General features: G+C 40.0%; 1 protein-coding gene across 1 annotated transcript in view; it reads left to right on the plus strand.

Annotated features, from left to right (window-relative positions):
• Positions 1-203: 203 nt before the first annotated feature.
• LOC139742516 (uncharacterized) overlaps positions 204-16,149 on the plus strand; it is a gene marked incomplete at its 3' end in the record, with an annotated part of 198,444 nt that continues 182,498 nt past the window's right edge. The window contains exons 1-2 of the mRNA XM_071653051.1: positions 204-331; positions 4,158-5,775. Of these exons, the coding sequence (XP_071509152.1) occupies positions 4,543-5,775 (1,233 nt within the window). The remainder of the gene's footprint in view (positions 332-4,157; positions 5,776-16,149) is intronic.

A 16,149-nucleotide genomic window follows, 5' to 3' on the forward strand; every position in this document is an offset into this window, starting at 1 on the left:
TGTTACAGTACTAGTACATGCACATATTCGAGCGTACCATTTTGCTCAGTAATTTCACGCTGCACGCACATTTGCCGATGAGGGCAGCCCATTGCTTCATGTCTTCAGAATACAAGGTACTTTACAAATTGTAATTGCTTTTCTCCGGCGCCCTGATCGGTACGGTGCATGCTGGCGGGGCCGGGGACCGCAGGTAGGTACTGAATCGCCGCCGCGTCCGCACCGCACAGCTAGCAGCAGCAGTAGGTCAGGTGTACCGCGACTACTCTGTGAGAAAGCAACACCTGTTGTTCCCCTTTATTTTCATCTTATTCAATCGTGATTTTCTCAGGTAAGATATACCATGTGTACGTGAACGTAACTTGTAAGTCGGAACTCATCTAGTTAAGTTCAAACTTGTCACAATTCGATAAACTGTGATGTGGAAATCCCGTAGCTCTTCCTCACAGCAGCAGCTCCATTCACTGCTTGATTAACTCCGCCACAACAAGCGGCTTCGCATCGGCAGCGCAGCGTCGTTCGTCTCTATGCAAACCTTTGTATTTTTGTGGCAGATTAGCTCTCGATATTCGAGCGAGCTAGGTAGCAACGCAGTCTTGATAGGTTGTTGCATGAAATCCCGTTCCGATTCTCATAGGGCTTGATGAGATATGAGGGCTGCCTATGTTGAATCCATGATTTGATGATGATGGTGCACGTCCCCGCCACTATAATTTTAGACCGAAAGATCAGTCTCTCGCACCCGTCCTTCCCAGGGCCAAGCTGCGGAGGAGAACCGTAAAAGTAAAAAAAAACAAAACACCCAAAATGTTAAAACTCCTCCGGAGGGATGGGTTATCCTGTCTTGGTGTCACTGCGCTCCCTTTCTTTATGGATGCGTAACAAGGACTAAGTAAAGTCCTAGTTGTAACAACTTTACTCTCCGTAGCTAGCTACAATAGATCAGATAATTTAGCTGTACGAATACGATTGGTATTCCGTTCTGAAAAACAACAAAATTTGCTATACATGGGGCTACATTCTTTCGGAGGTTCTGAGCTGAGTATTATGTGCGTGTGTGTGTGTGAACTCTGTTTGCAATACACATGGTTTTGGCAATGCAGATATATATGGAAAGTAATTACTTGTCATTTCAGTTTTTAACAGTAAACCATTGTGTTCGTGAGAAAAATAGTATTCTGTACTCGTGAATGCGGCCCCACCAGCACCAAATGGTGGTGTTTACTCGTGTTTACTCGATTTCCACAGCATGGCATCATTTGTCCTTCCGTTCTCCAATTTTTTATTTTGTTCTTTCGTTTCATTCTCCATATTATTTGCGGAAAGACCTCCTAATGTCCCTCGACTAATTTAACCACAAATGCAACCCTAACCTTAAACCTAGCCTAACCTTGCTTGCTAACTTAGGGATGCACATGCACTGCGATGGGGCCAATTTCACAATGTTGCCCTGTATAGAGCAAGAATCACAGCTAGTACAGAGAGGTGGAATTGACTGTTAACCCATTGCCTTGGGCGTTGAGGATGGATTGATTTTGCTATAACACATATTTCCCATAGACACCTGCCAGAATATTCTCGGGACTCGTCCTCGACGGGTTTAAAGGACAAGTTCACCTTCATAGACATGTGGGTTGAGTGAATGCAGCAATAATAGTAGAACACATCAGTGAGAGTTTGAGCAAAATCAGACAATCCGTTAAAAAGTTATGAATTTTTGAAGTATCTGCTCAGTCACGGCTAGATGAAAAGACTACTATAATGATGTCACATGTGTACAACGATATAAAGAAAGAATAAAGAAAATTCAAGATATTTCCATTTTTCTCGCATAACAAAAGAACACTAGACTTCTCTCTTTCAGAGGGCAGGAGGAATAGTAATACCCTTTTGGGATACATACGCCAGTAGCAAGTCGAAGAAATGTGCACTTCATTCAAAAAGTAAAGTTTTGTGAAATTCTCTTTTTATTTTCCTTATATAGTTGTACGCATGTGACATCATACACTGTAGTAGTCTTCTCTTCCAGCAGTGACTGCGCAGATACTTAAAATATTCGTAACTTTTGAACGGATCGGTCAATTTTCCTCAAACTTTCACTGATGTGTTCTATTAATATTGTTGCATTCTCTCAATCCTTATGTATATAAAGGTGGACTTGTCCTTTAAGTACATCCTGCATTAGTTACGTAGGTGCTGAAATTTGTTATGAAGTTTCACTTTCAGGACGACAGAGTTGGTCCTGGCCTCTCTTGAGTGATCTGCATAATAACTGTATCGCCACCAGACTTGGGAGTGTGAGAATGCAGTTCCAGGATCCTGCAGATATCTTCCAAGGTGTGGTCAAAAGGTTGTCCCTTTTCCCACTTGAAGCATTACATCATCAGAAGGGCATGTGCATGTTACTGTATACGCCGTTATTTTCGCGAGGGTTTTATTTTCGCGAGCTTCGGGCTGATCGCGAAATTAAAGACACGCGAAAATATTACCCCGTCATACCTTATGTACAAATTGATGACAAAATGCATCCAACGCTGACCGAACCAGAACGCGGCTGTAACACCGGCCAGTACGTATGCTACGGTGCGACCGATTGTGGAAGCTACAGTACTATGCTAAACATGCATTAATGTACAAATGATGCACAGGATAGAGTGCGCTAGGGGCTTTACGGTAAAGGGTGCATATTCTATGTAAAATAAGTAAGTTTTCATGCGGGAACTTAAGTGTCCGGAAACCCAACCCCCCATCATACTTGTACTGTATGTGCGGGATTTCCGAGTGCGACGTGCGTAAATGTTTGGGACGAACATCTTCGGACGTCTTGACCCACAAAGGTACGTGAAAAACGCTGAAAAATGCTGTTAGTTTTCGAATTTTCGACCCATTTTATAAAACAAATGATGCACAGGATTATTTCGTGGCGTTAGTGGAGGCGTAGCTCACTCTCGGGTATTTACAATGTAGTGCAACATGCACTCGGCTTCGCCTCGTGCATGTTTCACAATTGTAAATACCCTCGAGTGCACTATACGCCTCCACTAACGCCACGAAATAATCCTGTGCATCATTTGTTTTATAAAATGGGTCGAAAATTCGAAAACTAACAGCATTTTTCAGCGTTTTTCACGTACCTTTGTGGGTCAAGACGTCCGAAGATGTTCGTCCCAAACATTTACGCACGTCGCACTCGGAAATCCCGCACATACAGTACAAGTATGATGGGGGGTTGGGTTTCCGGACACTTAAGTTCCCGCATGAAAACTTACTTATTTTACATAGAATATGCACCCTTTACCGTAAAGACTTGATATAGACTCCTCATATAGGCCTACTGGACAACATACTCTGAAAACGGTGTGAGAATTAACCTGCTAAATCGTTGGATTTGCCCTTCAAAGTGACTCCATGTACGCGTCCGCTCCCACAACGCTTGGTCTACTGTACTGTACAAAGTGTACGTATAGCTGGTATACGTACGCCACACATGTTATGCACAAGGGAAGAAAGGCCGGCTGGCCGGCAGTCCGAACTAGAAGTTGTTTACAGGATTGACAGCGCGTATGCATGCAATTCAAAGGAGCCGCCGCGCGCACAGACGATCGGCAATAGGATTTAACACGCAGTGCAATGGGACTAGAATAAAGGAAGCACACGTGACTCATTTCAGCGCTTCCTATTGGCTACATTCTTGAACCCAATTTATAAAATGTGCAATCTCCGTGCTACGTTACCCTACGGTAACGAACACCGGCTCGACGTGGTTAGATACAGTGAGGCCTAGGGATGCATGTACATTGTAGCTCGACCAGACACCAAGCATTCTTCTTATGCTCAGTGCCTCCACTGAAGCTCTCAATCGGGGCTTGATATTAGTGGTGGCCCAGTGGCCCAGGGCCACTAGAGATTGGTGTTGGCCACCAAGTTTATCTTTTGGTGCCTGATTTGGCAACTTACAATACAATAGATTCAAAATGGATTGTTACTTTTGCTTTTATTTTGGGCCACAAAAAATGTCAGATTTAAAGATTTTAGTGGCCTGAACAGGCCACCAGACAAAAAAAGTTAGTGTCGAGCTTTGCCAATATGATGTGTAGTTTGTGTATCATATCTGTACATTTACTGGTGTGCTTTTATAATTTTTTTTTTCTCTGCAGGTTATTGTCAACATTCCTGACTGCAGAGTGCACAGCACCTGATCTTCAGTTGGAGCAGATTCACAAGGATGTTTACAAATCCAGAAATTCAAAGGTCACTGATTCCTGTGATTTCCAGGGGTAAATGAGATGTCCGGTATTGTCATTGGAATTGGAATTCGGATGAATTATGCTGCTTTTCAACTGTCTAACCAAGGATATGATGGGTTTGTCATCAAGTCTTCATATGAAAGACTCAGTATTATATACATGTAGTTTGCTCTTACATCTAGTGTGAGAGTGTTCAATCGTCACTGAAAGTATTCAGAGGTCTTCTGACTTCATCCTCAAGTGCCTTGAATGTGAGAATGTAAATGATTAGTGTTAGGTGCTCCTATTGTGCACAATGTCTTCTTCTACGAGGAAATCAGCATTTTCTGCCCCAGCATCGAGGACAAACGATGAGCCAAAGTCCTCTGGTCATTCCAACGGTGCTGTGCCAAAGGCAAATCCAGGTGCCAGGGCCCCCAAAAAGTCAGATGTTGGTGCTGCCAAACGAAAATCGCAAACTGGCGAGGTGATCAAGAGGCGCCTGGAGCGCCTGAAGCAGAGTCGGACTCCCCCTGGCCCCGGCTCCGGTGCCAGAGGAGGAGCAGAAGGTGCCACGGGGTCGTCCCCCCAGTCAAGACAGGGTGCACGGGTGGGAGGGTTTGTAGAGAGTGGTAGGATAGAGTCCCCTCAGGGAACTCCCTCCCCGCTGCACACCAGCACTCCCACTTTTGCCAGGAGAATGAGTGAGAACGATCCACGCAGGCACCTCATCAACAAGGGTATGTACACCAAGCGGAAAGGGAGCATGCCTGCCAGTGCGTCATCCAAGCTCCCGCCTTCGCCGCTGGCGGCCACCACCGTGAAACCCAGCAGCACTCTCCACCGCCAGAATTCCGATCAAAGTACGAGCGTAAGTTTGAAAAATACAACTCCAAGGACTTCAGCTGAAAAGCAAACAGACATCTCCCCCAGTAAAAGGACAAATCCTGCATCCTCTTCACCGCGGAATACTACCGGAGCATCAAAACAGAGAGCCAAGCCAAGGAAGAGCTCCACCTCTCATGAACGGGAGAGTGACAGGAGCGACACAGCCACACCCGATTTCATGATCCGTCCCATTCACACATCTCAGGAAAGTCCAGATGGACTCAAGGCTCCAGTGAAACCGGTGACCCGCCCAGCACCCGGTAGGAAATCTTCCCAGGAGGACGACCCCTCTGTAGGTCCGCCTGCTGGGGAAGGTTTCCCAAAGGACGCAGCGGTGGGCACCGGTACCGGTAGATCGGCTGCTGACGGTGGTACGCTCTTGTTCGACTCTGGGAATGACACCCACACAGGGGATAACATTGCCAATGCTGAGCTGGAGTCTCGGAATCACAAAAACGTGACCAAGAGTGGGAATATAGGTCGGAGGAAATGGGAGTCACATGGGAAGGGTGACATTGGCACCTTTGCTCACGACAGAATGTCTGACCATGAAGACCATTCCCAAAGAACGAGCAGAAGGGACTCATCTCGCAGCGATCATGTGACATCCCCTGTTATGTCCGATGCAAGTCATCACCTTTCTAATGGGTTTCCAGAAAAGGTAAGCCGTCATCCAACTCTATTTTTGTTTTGTAGTTTTTGTTTATATATGACAACATTACTATTCAGCTACATAAGATAATAAACAATTGAAGGAAACCATTGTTCTCTCCAGATGTTATTATGTAATAAACTTTTTTTCCCCCCCTCATATTACTGTATGCTTAATTCTTGGTAAAATCAAGTTTAGAAACCATCATCACAGATGTGATGACAAAGTACAAACAAATAAAATGAGTGGATTTCAGATTTAGAATGTAATGGGAATTTTAATTATAATGATGTCTCAGATTTGCTGTAACTTGGAAGTGAAAGGATGATACTATTGCACTTTTTACCAGGCCTCGAAATAGGATTTTGGAGGGGCAAGGCCATTTAGAAAAGGGCACTTTTTCCAAGAGGCCAGGGCACTTAAGTCAGTCAGAGGGGCCCCAAGACCACATTGGAAAGGGCATGTTTGGTGTTTATGAAAAAAGAAAGAAGAAAAACAAACCGAGAAAAACAAACAAACACACACGCACACACACACACACACACACACACAAAGTGCAACACACAACAAAAACCTCATCCCTACAGCTGTAACACATTCCCGATCTCCGCGTTTCTATCAGGTGAAACGACATTTTTTAAAACAGGAATAAAACAACAGTAGGTATTGATTGGAACTCGACACCCTTTCAGGCCAGCCAGGCCAGGCTGCCATGAAACTTCAAAGCACATTTCGACAGCTGGCTGGCAAAACCACAAGGCAAAGGAATTTGCGCGCGCGTGTAGATTGCTATGATTACTAGTAGTCTGTGACAGACAGTTCATGACCTCCAAGAATGCGCCAGTATGTGCGGTTTCTTCTGTTGATTGGTCTCTCTCTCCACCCCTCCCCATTCCCCAGTCTGGCACACATCGTGGGATTTTTCTTTTTTCTTGGTGAACTTGGGAGTTCACTCTTTACTACTCTATCTGAATATGCGCTGCCTAGCTAGTACATACTCGCGGCTGCTGCGCTGCGGAGGCAGTCGGGACGGTAAAAGCCGGTCGGGCGTACATGTACGTACACACGTCGTCTCGTATCTCGGAAAGATACTTGAGTTTGAATCAGATCGGTACGCGAGTGAACTGAAGAAGGTATGATATTTGAGATCAGGAAAGTTGTTCAAGCTTATTAAAGAGACTGAGAAAGGGCATATCATACGTCATAAATAATAACTTTCATTCTAACGTTAAAAGGGCACCACGGCCCCAAGAAAAAGGGCACATTTTTTTTTTGCCGTAACTTTGATCAAAAAACAAAAGGCATTGCGGCCAACGAGAGGGGCACCGACGGCCATGGCCGTCGGTGGCCGTCGGTTAATTCGAGGCCTGTTTTACTTTAAATGGCAACAAAAGTGAATAAAGGACCTTCTACAATTCATTTTGCGTATTAAATGTGAATGAATACCAAAATTCTGTCTTGAAATTTAGACCCCAAACAGTTTGTATTTACTGTATTCACATGCCAGCTAATGAGAACAATATTTTTGTTCTTTAGATTCAATCCTTTTTTTTTTTTTACTAAAATCATATGCTTTTTAGTATCATCTTTTTTCTTTTTTTTTACGATTGTGGATGGAGAGTTTGTCTCTTTGATCATCACCTTCATAACATTTTAGTGTAAGATTTGTGGTGCTTAAATTTTTAAGGTTGCTCTTTCAGTTATGAAATAGCAAAGTGTTTTAGCACAAAAAGTGTTATTGCAGAAAATACCAGTGTACCGGTATACATACTTTATACACAATCATTCACCATTGAAGAAGAATTGCTTATGATGACTCCTTACAGCACATCTATAGCAGCTCTTTTACTGCATTTGATTTGTATTATTATCTTTTGAAGGTGTTTTTTTTTTGTGTGTGTGTGTGCTAGATTTGTGTGTGAAATGGGGTAATAAAAATTGTAATACATTTCTTTAAATGTTTAGTGCTCAGGAATAGACAAAATTACTTATGAAGCATTTGGATATATACCAATTAATCAGTCTTGGATCCATGCTGATCAAAATAGCAATAGTTTCGATAATTTGAGATTTCAAAATTTTCATTCATTTATTAAAACATTTTTAGTTATTTTTAAAAATTTATCATCTGCCTTGACATAAAACCCCCCAAAGAACAACAACACATAATTTAAAAGATTGGTCTGTTAGTACTGTAACCATCCCACAGGGAGTGTGTGCCATGCACAACATACTCTTTGAGAGAGCCATTTGTTGATTTAAATTTGATTTGATGGGCTATGATATATATGTACAGGACAGCCAAACCTTCCTTGCGTGCAAACTGGGGAGAGGCCCAGGCGTCAGTTTCATAGAAAGACGGCAAAGAGAGCGATATTGTGTCAACAGTAATAAGATTTATCCTCCATTCCAACGCCCCTCACTCATTACACATTGCAAAGCAGCCAGAGTCACTTTGTTTGCCAAACATTGGATCACCTATTAAAGCCATCACTATATGGCATATTTTTGGGGCAGTTAAAGCCATGTACTGTATGCAGCCATTTTCATCATAATCTAAATGACCAAAATCTTGCATGCACCTTGTTATGTGATTTTGGTTTAATTCATTGTCTTGTTGTCCCCGCCGAACGAGTTCGAGCAGGGGACTATGAAACGGGCTCCGTACGTGTGTGTGTCCGTGTGTCCGTCCGTGCGTGCGTCCGTCCGTCCGTCCGTGCGTCCGTCCGTGCGTCCGTGTGTGCGTCCGTGTGTGATCAAAATCTTCAATTTGCTACTTCTCTGTCATTTATGAGCCAATTTTGATTCTGTTTGCTTTATATGATAGCACTACATGGGAGCTTTGAAACTTCTACACAGAATTTCAGTCGTGACCTTTGACCTTGACCTTTGACCTATATTGTACATTTTGCTACAAAATGCTACTCCTCCGCCATTTCTAACCCGATTTCGATTCCGTTTGCTTTATGTGATGGCACTAGGTTAGGGCTTCAAAACTTCTACACAGAATTTTGACCTTTGACTTCTTTGACCTTTGACCTTGATTTTTGACCTGTATTGTACATTTTGCTACAAAATGCTACTCCTTCGCCATTTCTAACCCGATTTCGATTCCGTTTGCTTTATGTGATGGCACTAGGTGAGGGCTTCAAAACTTCTACACAGAATTTTGACCTTTGACTTCTTTGACCTTTGACCTTGATTTTTTACCTATATTGTACATTGGCTACAAAATGCTACTCCTTCGCCATTTCTAACCGGATTTCGATTCCGTTTGCTTTATGTGATGGCACTAGGTGAGGGCTTCAAAACTTCTACACAGAATGTTGACCTTTGACTTCTTTGACCTTTGACCTTGATCTTTTGACCTATATAGTACATTTTGATACTAAATGCTACTTCCGGCGGGGACATATTTTACGCACCGCGTAATTTCTACTTTTCCTTGTACATTGTACAATGAGACAGGAGGGCACTACATGATAACTCAAAATTAAAATTAGCGTTTAAAACTGTATCAACCAATAAAGCTGATTTGAATAGCTGTGTATTATTACCTGAGACTGTGTTTTGCAAACATTGTGGAAGTCTCCAACAAGCTTTAAGGCTATCCCTTCTGTTTATTAACACCATGGCAACATTTGAGCAAAATGTCAACCTCTAGATGTTATATCTTTATGGTGCAAACACTGTACATGTATCAACTGCTTTAACACTGTAGCATATCATCTGTAACATCATAGCAGATATGCACACAAACTGCTGTCATTCTGGCAGTATAAATGGCCACTTCAAAAAAGCTACTTTTGATTATGAGTGTGCTTGTAAGTGTGTATTGCTTAATACATTGTTTTTACTGTTTTCAATCAAATCTGAGTTTGAAAAAATTTCTACGTGATTTTCTGTAAGGCATACACACTGTAGACTGTACATTGTACGGTGTATGTACAAAAAATTGTACCTTGAACACTGGTTGTCCAGTATCATCAAAATTGGGAAATTGAAAAAGATATATGTCTATGTGTGTATACTGCACATAAAGAGGGCAAGAACTTGTGTACATTATGTTTAAATCAATACCACCGTTGGCCTTTCTGTTGCACTTTCAATGCTTTGAGAGCTGCATATTCTCCAACTACTGGTATGCAATATTACCATAGTGCCATTACCTTGTCAATAACGGTAAGATGTCTGGCTAATTTTCTTTCTATTTCTGATGATGCTTTCACTTCCCTGCTCCTCCTTGAGATTGAGATAAATTTGGAGTCTGTTAAAAAGCAACTCAATATGCACAATTCCAAGTACAATTCAAAGTATACCTACAATGTACAATTGTACATCAAGTGTACTGCACTTTGTATGCACATGATACAACATTAGAGACACATTGTCCCATGGCTCCATTTGAAAATTTCTTTTACAGTTGTTGATGCTCAAATTCCGATTTGTGGGGGAGGGTGAGGGGAAGGGGATGTAGACAATAAAAAACACTTGCATTCAACCATTCTTTAGAATTTAGTAATATTCATTCTGTAGGGAAGAGATTAATCATGCAGAGCTCTCTGTGCAAACATGTCTCCTGAATCTGTAAAACTGGCTAGAAAAAAAAGGAAAACCTCTCACACACACACACACACACACACACATGAAAGAAACAAACAAAACAATAGGGGAGTATGGATGGTAGCCATGGCAACCTCTGTAACAGCTGTGCTGAATTTAAGCAAACATCAACTTTTGGTGCAGTGCCAGCAGGCGCTGAAATTACCCTTCCACTTCTAGACCTTGCTGCAAACAGTATAGTGTAGATCATGTTTAGTGATGGGTGGAAAAATAACAACGTTGTCCTTTAACAAAACAGGTCCTTGTTATTTTGGATATTTCTCAGGAACGACAGACAAGACACAGAGCAAATTCATTTTAATGAAAACCGCTTGTAAAGAAGTTTGTCTTTTATCAAATTGCTATGAATGATGTTGTTTGTTTGTTTGTTTTTTGCTTCTTTGAGTAGGTGAATGATTGTCAAACCTGAGATGCATTGTTTCAGAGAGTGTTCATCCTACAAACTTTTGGCAGGAATTTGTTTCCTGTGGAAATGACTTCAAAAGTCCTTGATGCTACTCATTGCATGAACAAATCTTGTATATTTAGTGTGACTAACATCAAATTCTTCATTACTGTGATGAAGGTACAACTATATGTATTGCAGACTTTTAATACCATTGTGTTGTCCGTGTATGAATCCATCTTTTGTTATACAGGAGGAGTAGATAAATATCTTTTAATTAGTATTGGGTGTAGCTGAAACTTGCTTCAATTTCCTTAATGTTTCCCTGGCATTCGCTTCATGAATGGTTTCCTGGAAAAAAAAATATAACAACCCCTTGTTCCCTTGGAATGTAGATGTACATGTATGTACAACATACATTGTACACTTGTACTACATCTTAGACTGTAAAATTCATTAGTTAACACATTGTGGTTTAAAATTTACAGATAAGTGAAAAGCAATGTAACATACATGTAGGTTTCATATTTGTTCATTGTGAAATCAACTCATACATGTACAAATATGCTCGGGCTAATATAATCAAAATGATGAATATATTTGTTTAATGTGTATTTAATGATGATAGCCTCAGTAATGATAGTGATGACGATAGTAACAAATTTCAGAGCCCTTAAGGAGCGGCAGTTTTCTTTCATTCCATCAAAATTTTGTTATAGCCAATCAAATAAAATAAGCTACATGTAGATGGAAAAAGATGTACATATAGATGATAATTTTGGGACCAGAACTGTTACTTCAATTCTATAGGAATTTTGTTATTTTATAAACATGTTCTTTTTACGGAAGTGCACTGTACACAATTACAATGATGAGTATATCCCCATATGAGCCATGCCCCTTTTGTCCATTACCTACCAGTATACCATCCAGGTCAGTGAGCATTGTTAGCCTGCTCAGTGTACACCCTGGATGAAAGCAGTCATGTTTTGTGTCCCAACAGGTGACTTTCCACAAGAATCAAGCCCCCCTCCCCCATACTCCCTTGATGAGATGCTTATTCATACCCTGTGTCCAATGAGCTATAATCCCTCCTACATTGTACCTCACAATCATGTGAGGTCAGAACATGGTGGGGGATGTGTGTTAGGATTACAATTGTAGCTCTGGGATTAAGATTTAACACACTGATGTACATAGTGTGTAAAGAGAGGTAAACAGCTAGGCTTCTGTTGGTAGGGTTGCATAACTTAGTGAAAGCAGTGGAGGCACTTTCAATGAAGGCACTTTAAATGGCCTCATGGAATTTGCCTGTCATTCATCATGGCTCAGCCCTACTTAAAGTTTTTCATGAACTCTCCTTCATGGCTGTTTGGTTTACAAACCAGTCACCTTGTGGAAGCAAATATGTGACACATTCTGGATTATAATCAACAAGTACAATTTATAGTGTATGGAAGGAGTATTATGGGGCAAGTCCAAGATAAGGTCCCCTCAGAAGGCAAAATTTCATCTTTGCTCAATATTGACATGTTTGGTATCATTTTGAAGCTTATGAGTTGAAGTTTTGATTTCCATGGAGGAAAAAATGATATTATGTAAATTTATGCAAATTTCAAGGGCTTCATTTTGCATAAATGTGAAACACAGCGTTACGTATGGGACATTTATAAAAATTCATATTAATTCAAAGGAAAGCAAATGATATTTGATTAGTATGTGGACATAAGAAGTTCATCACATAGTTTAACTTGGTATGAAAATTTAGGGATTATGCAAATGATTATGCAAATTAGCTCGTGTCCTATCACGAGATGTCCCATACGTAACAAAATGAGGTCATTTTTTTAGGTTTTTTCTGAAATTGCTAAGGTTATTTTAATGCCCTTTTGGAAAGTTCTAATTTATTGTTTAGAGAAATTATATACCAGAGAAAAAAGAAAAAAAAGTAAAAGAAACATTTTTTATTAGGCATTGAAATAATGTTACGTATGGGACAAATGTGTTACGTATGGGACATTCTCATACATATTGCATGTGAATGCATGTAGCTAGCTGGGAAGGTCTCTCAGTACACAAATGGTCAATCATCCTGAAGAAAGCATCCCAACATTGCAGCTACTTTTTGAGTTATAGACACTTGAAACAATACATGAACTTGACTGAACAATTTTCAGAAAGGGGGAGGGGAAAATGGCAAAATACACAATGAAAAATCAGCATATAAGGGATGGTATAGTTTTTTGTAGAAATGAGGATTCAGTTTTCAACATTTAATGAGATGATTGGAAACCAATTATATGAATTACTTAAGAGCATACAATCTTAAGACTAGAGGAATTCAAAGTTTATGTGATGGAGTTCCAATTTGAAATGGTTGTGATATATATAAAAATAAAGTAAAATGATTTTTTATTTATTGCAAGTGATACACAAATTGTCCTTATTCAGTTTTCAATAGTAGCCACGACAAAATTCATGGGTATACATACTGAGGTGTGACTCGAATCAATGACCTGACTGCTAGACAGACATCACATATCTACTCGATCACTGGGGTTCCACGCAGCAGGTATTGCTTATTTATTAAACTTGATATTTCTTGTGTCAAGTTGTTTTTTATTGAAACTGAATGGCAAACTACCCTTCATCAATGGAAGTAAACACTTAACTATTCAATTTTTCAGTAGTAACTATCCTGATGAAAATAGGGCATACAGTACATACTAAGGTTGGTCATAAAAAATATAGAATATGATTAAATGTGATTATGATGGTAAATATCTGGGGAATATTGTTTCCTTGTCAATCTAGATCAGTATTTGAGTAATTTCAACTGATTCCACCTCAATAATTATGCAAAAATTTGTTTATGGGTATTTTGCAAAATTATTTTGCAAAATACCCATAAACATGGTTCTCCACACACTAAACGAATGGGGGACAAAGGGCATGCATACCCAAGTTGGTCATAAATATATAAAAATATGATTGAATATGATTATGATGGTGAATATTTGGGGAATATTGTTTCCTTGACAATCTGGATCAGTATTTGAGTAGTTTCAACTGATTTTACTTCAATAATTATGCAAAATACCCATAAACATGGTTCTTTACACACTAAATGAATGGGGGACAAACTGTCCCATACGTAACTGTCCCATACGTAACGCGTCATGTCTGTCTTTAATTAGAACCTGTAATTAGAGCTTTTTGCCTAATTACATGAAACTTACCTGTGATAATCTTGAGTGTTGTGACTTTCATCACAGTGAGTTACAAGTTGTAGAATGATATACTTTCAGAGAGTTTTGAGGTTGAAAAAAATGTTCAAAAAAACAAAATTTTTCTGGTCCCATACGTAACGGCACATATTTTCTCTTCTAGAATATAATTGTCAAGGTCATTTTTCTCAATTTTTTACATGATTATACTTCTCCTAGATATCAATCACCATGACGAAGTTCAATATGATCAAAGGCCATTAACACTATTTTTCAGGTCATAAAAGTCTCTGAATGTCCCATACGTAACGTGCGCGTTATCTTGGACTTGCCCTATGATATCGTATAGCATCATTTGTTGTATCACCATATAAGATGCACATTTCCAGAGATGTTCCTGTCTGGAAAAACAGTGCAGAGAGAGAGAGAAAAAAATCGTGTTACATTGAAAGGTCAAGTATACAGTATGATCAGTATAATCAGGACCTGTACTGATCTCATTATAGACTAGAGAGGCCAATAAAGGATGGTTTACATTTGCTCACACATATTGTAGACTACCTACATTGTACAAGTGGCTTTTAAAGGGGTCTTCTGCATTCAAATTTGATTTCAAGAAGTAGTTCTGTTGGTTGCAAAACTCTGCACACATTTTATAAACTGATTGGGATGCTGATCTTGTTACCTCACATACATGTATGTATTGCCTTAATAACAGCAACAAATCTGAGAATCATGTTCTTGGTTGATAGTTTGGCATTGTGGCAAGGTTAAATTTATGTTCTTTACATGAATTTGATGCAAAGTGATCACTAATATAGTAGAAAACATGTGAAATACAATAATTTCAATCGTTTTTCCACATTTATAAAAAAATTCAGTGAAACTTCTGCCATTTTGCTTCATCTGTCTGTCTCCATGTATCGAAAATTAAACTTGAATGTTGAGTGAAATTTCACCGTTCAGATGTAAACTTCCCAAACACATCAAACTCTTCTGGCTGACTTCCCACTGCCGAGTAGCATCTCAACAGGCAGGTTGCATACATCATGCATCGTCTCTAACAGGTGTGCTTGTTGAATGCTGTTATCTCAGATATAATTTTGACAAGTCAAGGATGATCCCGAGATATTCTTAGGCTTGAATCAGAACACATGTATAACATCCGCACCGTTCGTACTGGAGTCTTTCCAAAACAACCGAGCGATTGAGAGTGATTCCCCCCCCCCCCCCCCCCCTGTTACTCTCAACCTACAATTTTTGTATTATCATGAATTACAGAAACAAAGCAAAACCAAGTCTATGTACAATGTAGGTCTACATGTATGCTCTGAATTTGCTCACTGTTCTTCTAGTAGACATAATGTTCTCCATTTAGTGATCTAGATGTTTGATCGTTGACAAATATTTGGCATATTATATCTGTGTACAATGGCATAGATTGGAGGTTCATTCTGCCTGTAATTGATATCTTTACAGGTGTATAATGTACATTTATGTACAGTGTACATGAACAATAATGTTAACAATTTATTTGTTTTGTTTTCTTGTGTTATGTTTTTGCCTCTGTCTTTTGGGAGGGGGTAGAGACATCACTTCACTGGATTCTTTGGAATTTACATATCATTGCTATGGGTAGTTTGCTGTATCTGAAAATTAGGCTTACAGTATAAAATTTCCCCTTACCATTCAGATTCAAATATGTAGTATACAGGACTTTCACATTAGTTGCTTACCTGTGCAGCCAATATCTTTGATGCATCAAAATACAAAAATTTCAAATGAGCCTCTGCACCCTTATGGCAACAAGGAAGATATATTATTAGTTACCCCCTGCTTGTTCACGAAATACGGGCAAATATCTACGGTCTGGTGCCATATTCCATGAGGCCGGAGGCCGCATGGAATATGGCACCAGACCGTAGATATTTCCCGTATTTCGTAAGAACAAGCAGGGGGTAACGATTTTATCTTTTAGTGTAAGTGCTAACCTTCTTCTCGCTGGTTTCCCCTCGTGAATGATGTTGAAATCGCCGGCTGTCAGCCATGACCATGTTGACTGAGGCCTACAAGCTACAAAGTACGTCTCTCGAGCTGATTACTGTATGCACGTATACAAATACGTACACGCCATAAGTGCCGTAGCCA

Source organism: Diadema antillarum, unplaced genomic scaffold, assembly GCF_040938485.1.
Source record: "Diadema antillarum isolate AM-2024a unplaced genomic scaffold, OU_Dant_1.0 scf00000032, whole genome shotgun sequence".
Classification (NCBI taxonomy): Eukaryota; Metazoa; Echinodermata; class Echinoidea; order Diadematoida; family Diadematidae; genus Diadema; species Diadema antillarum.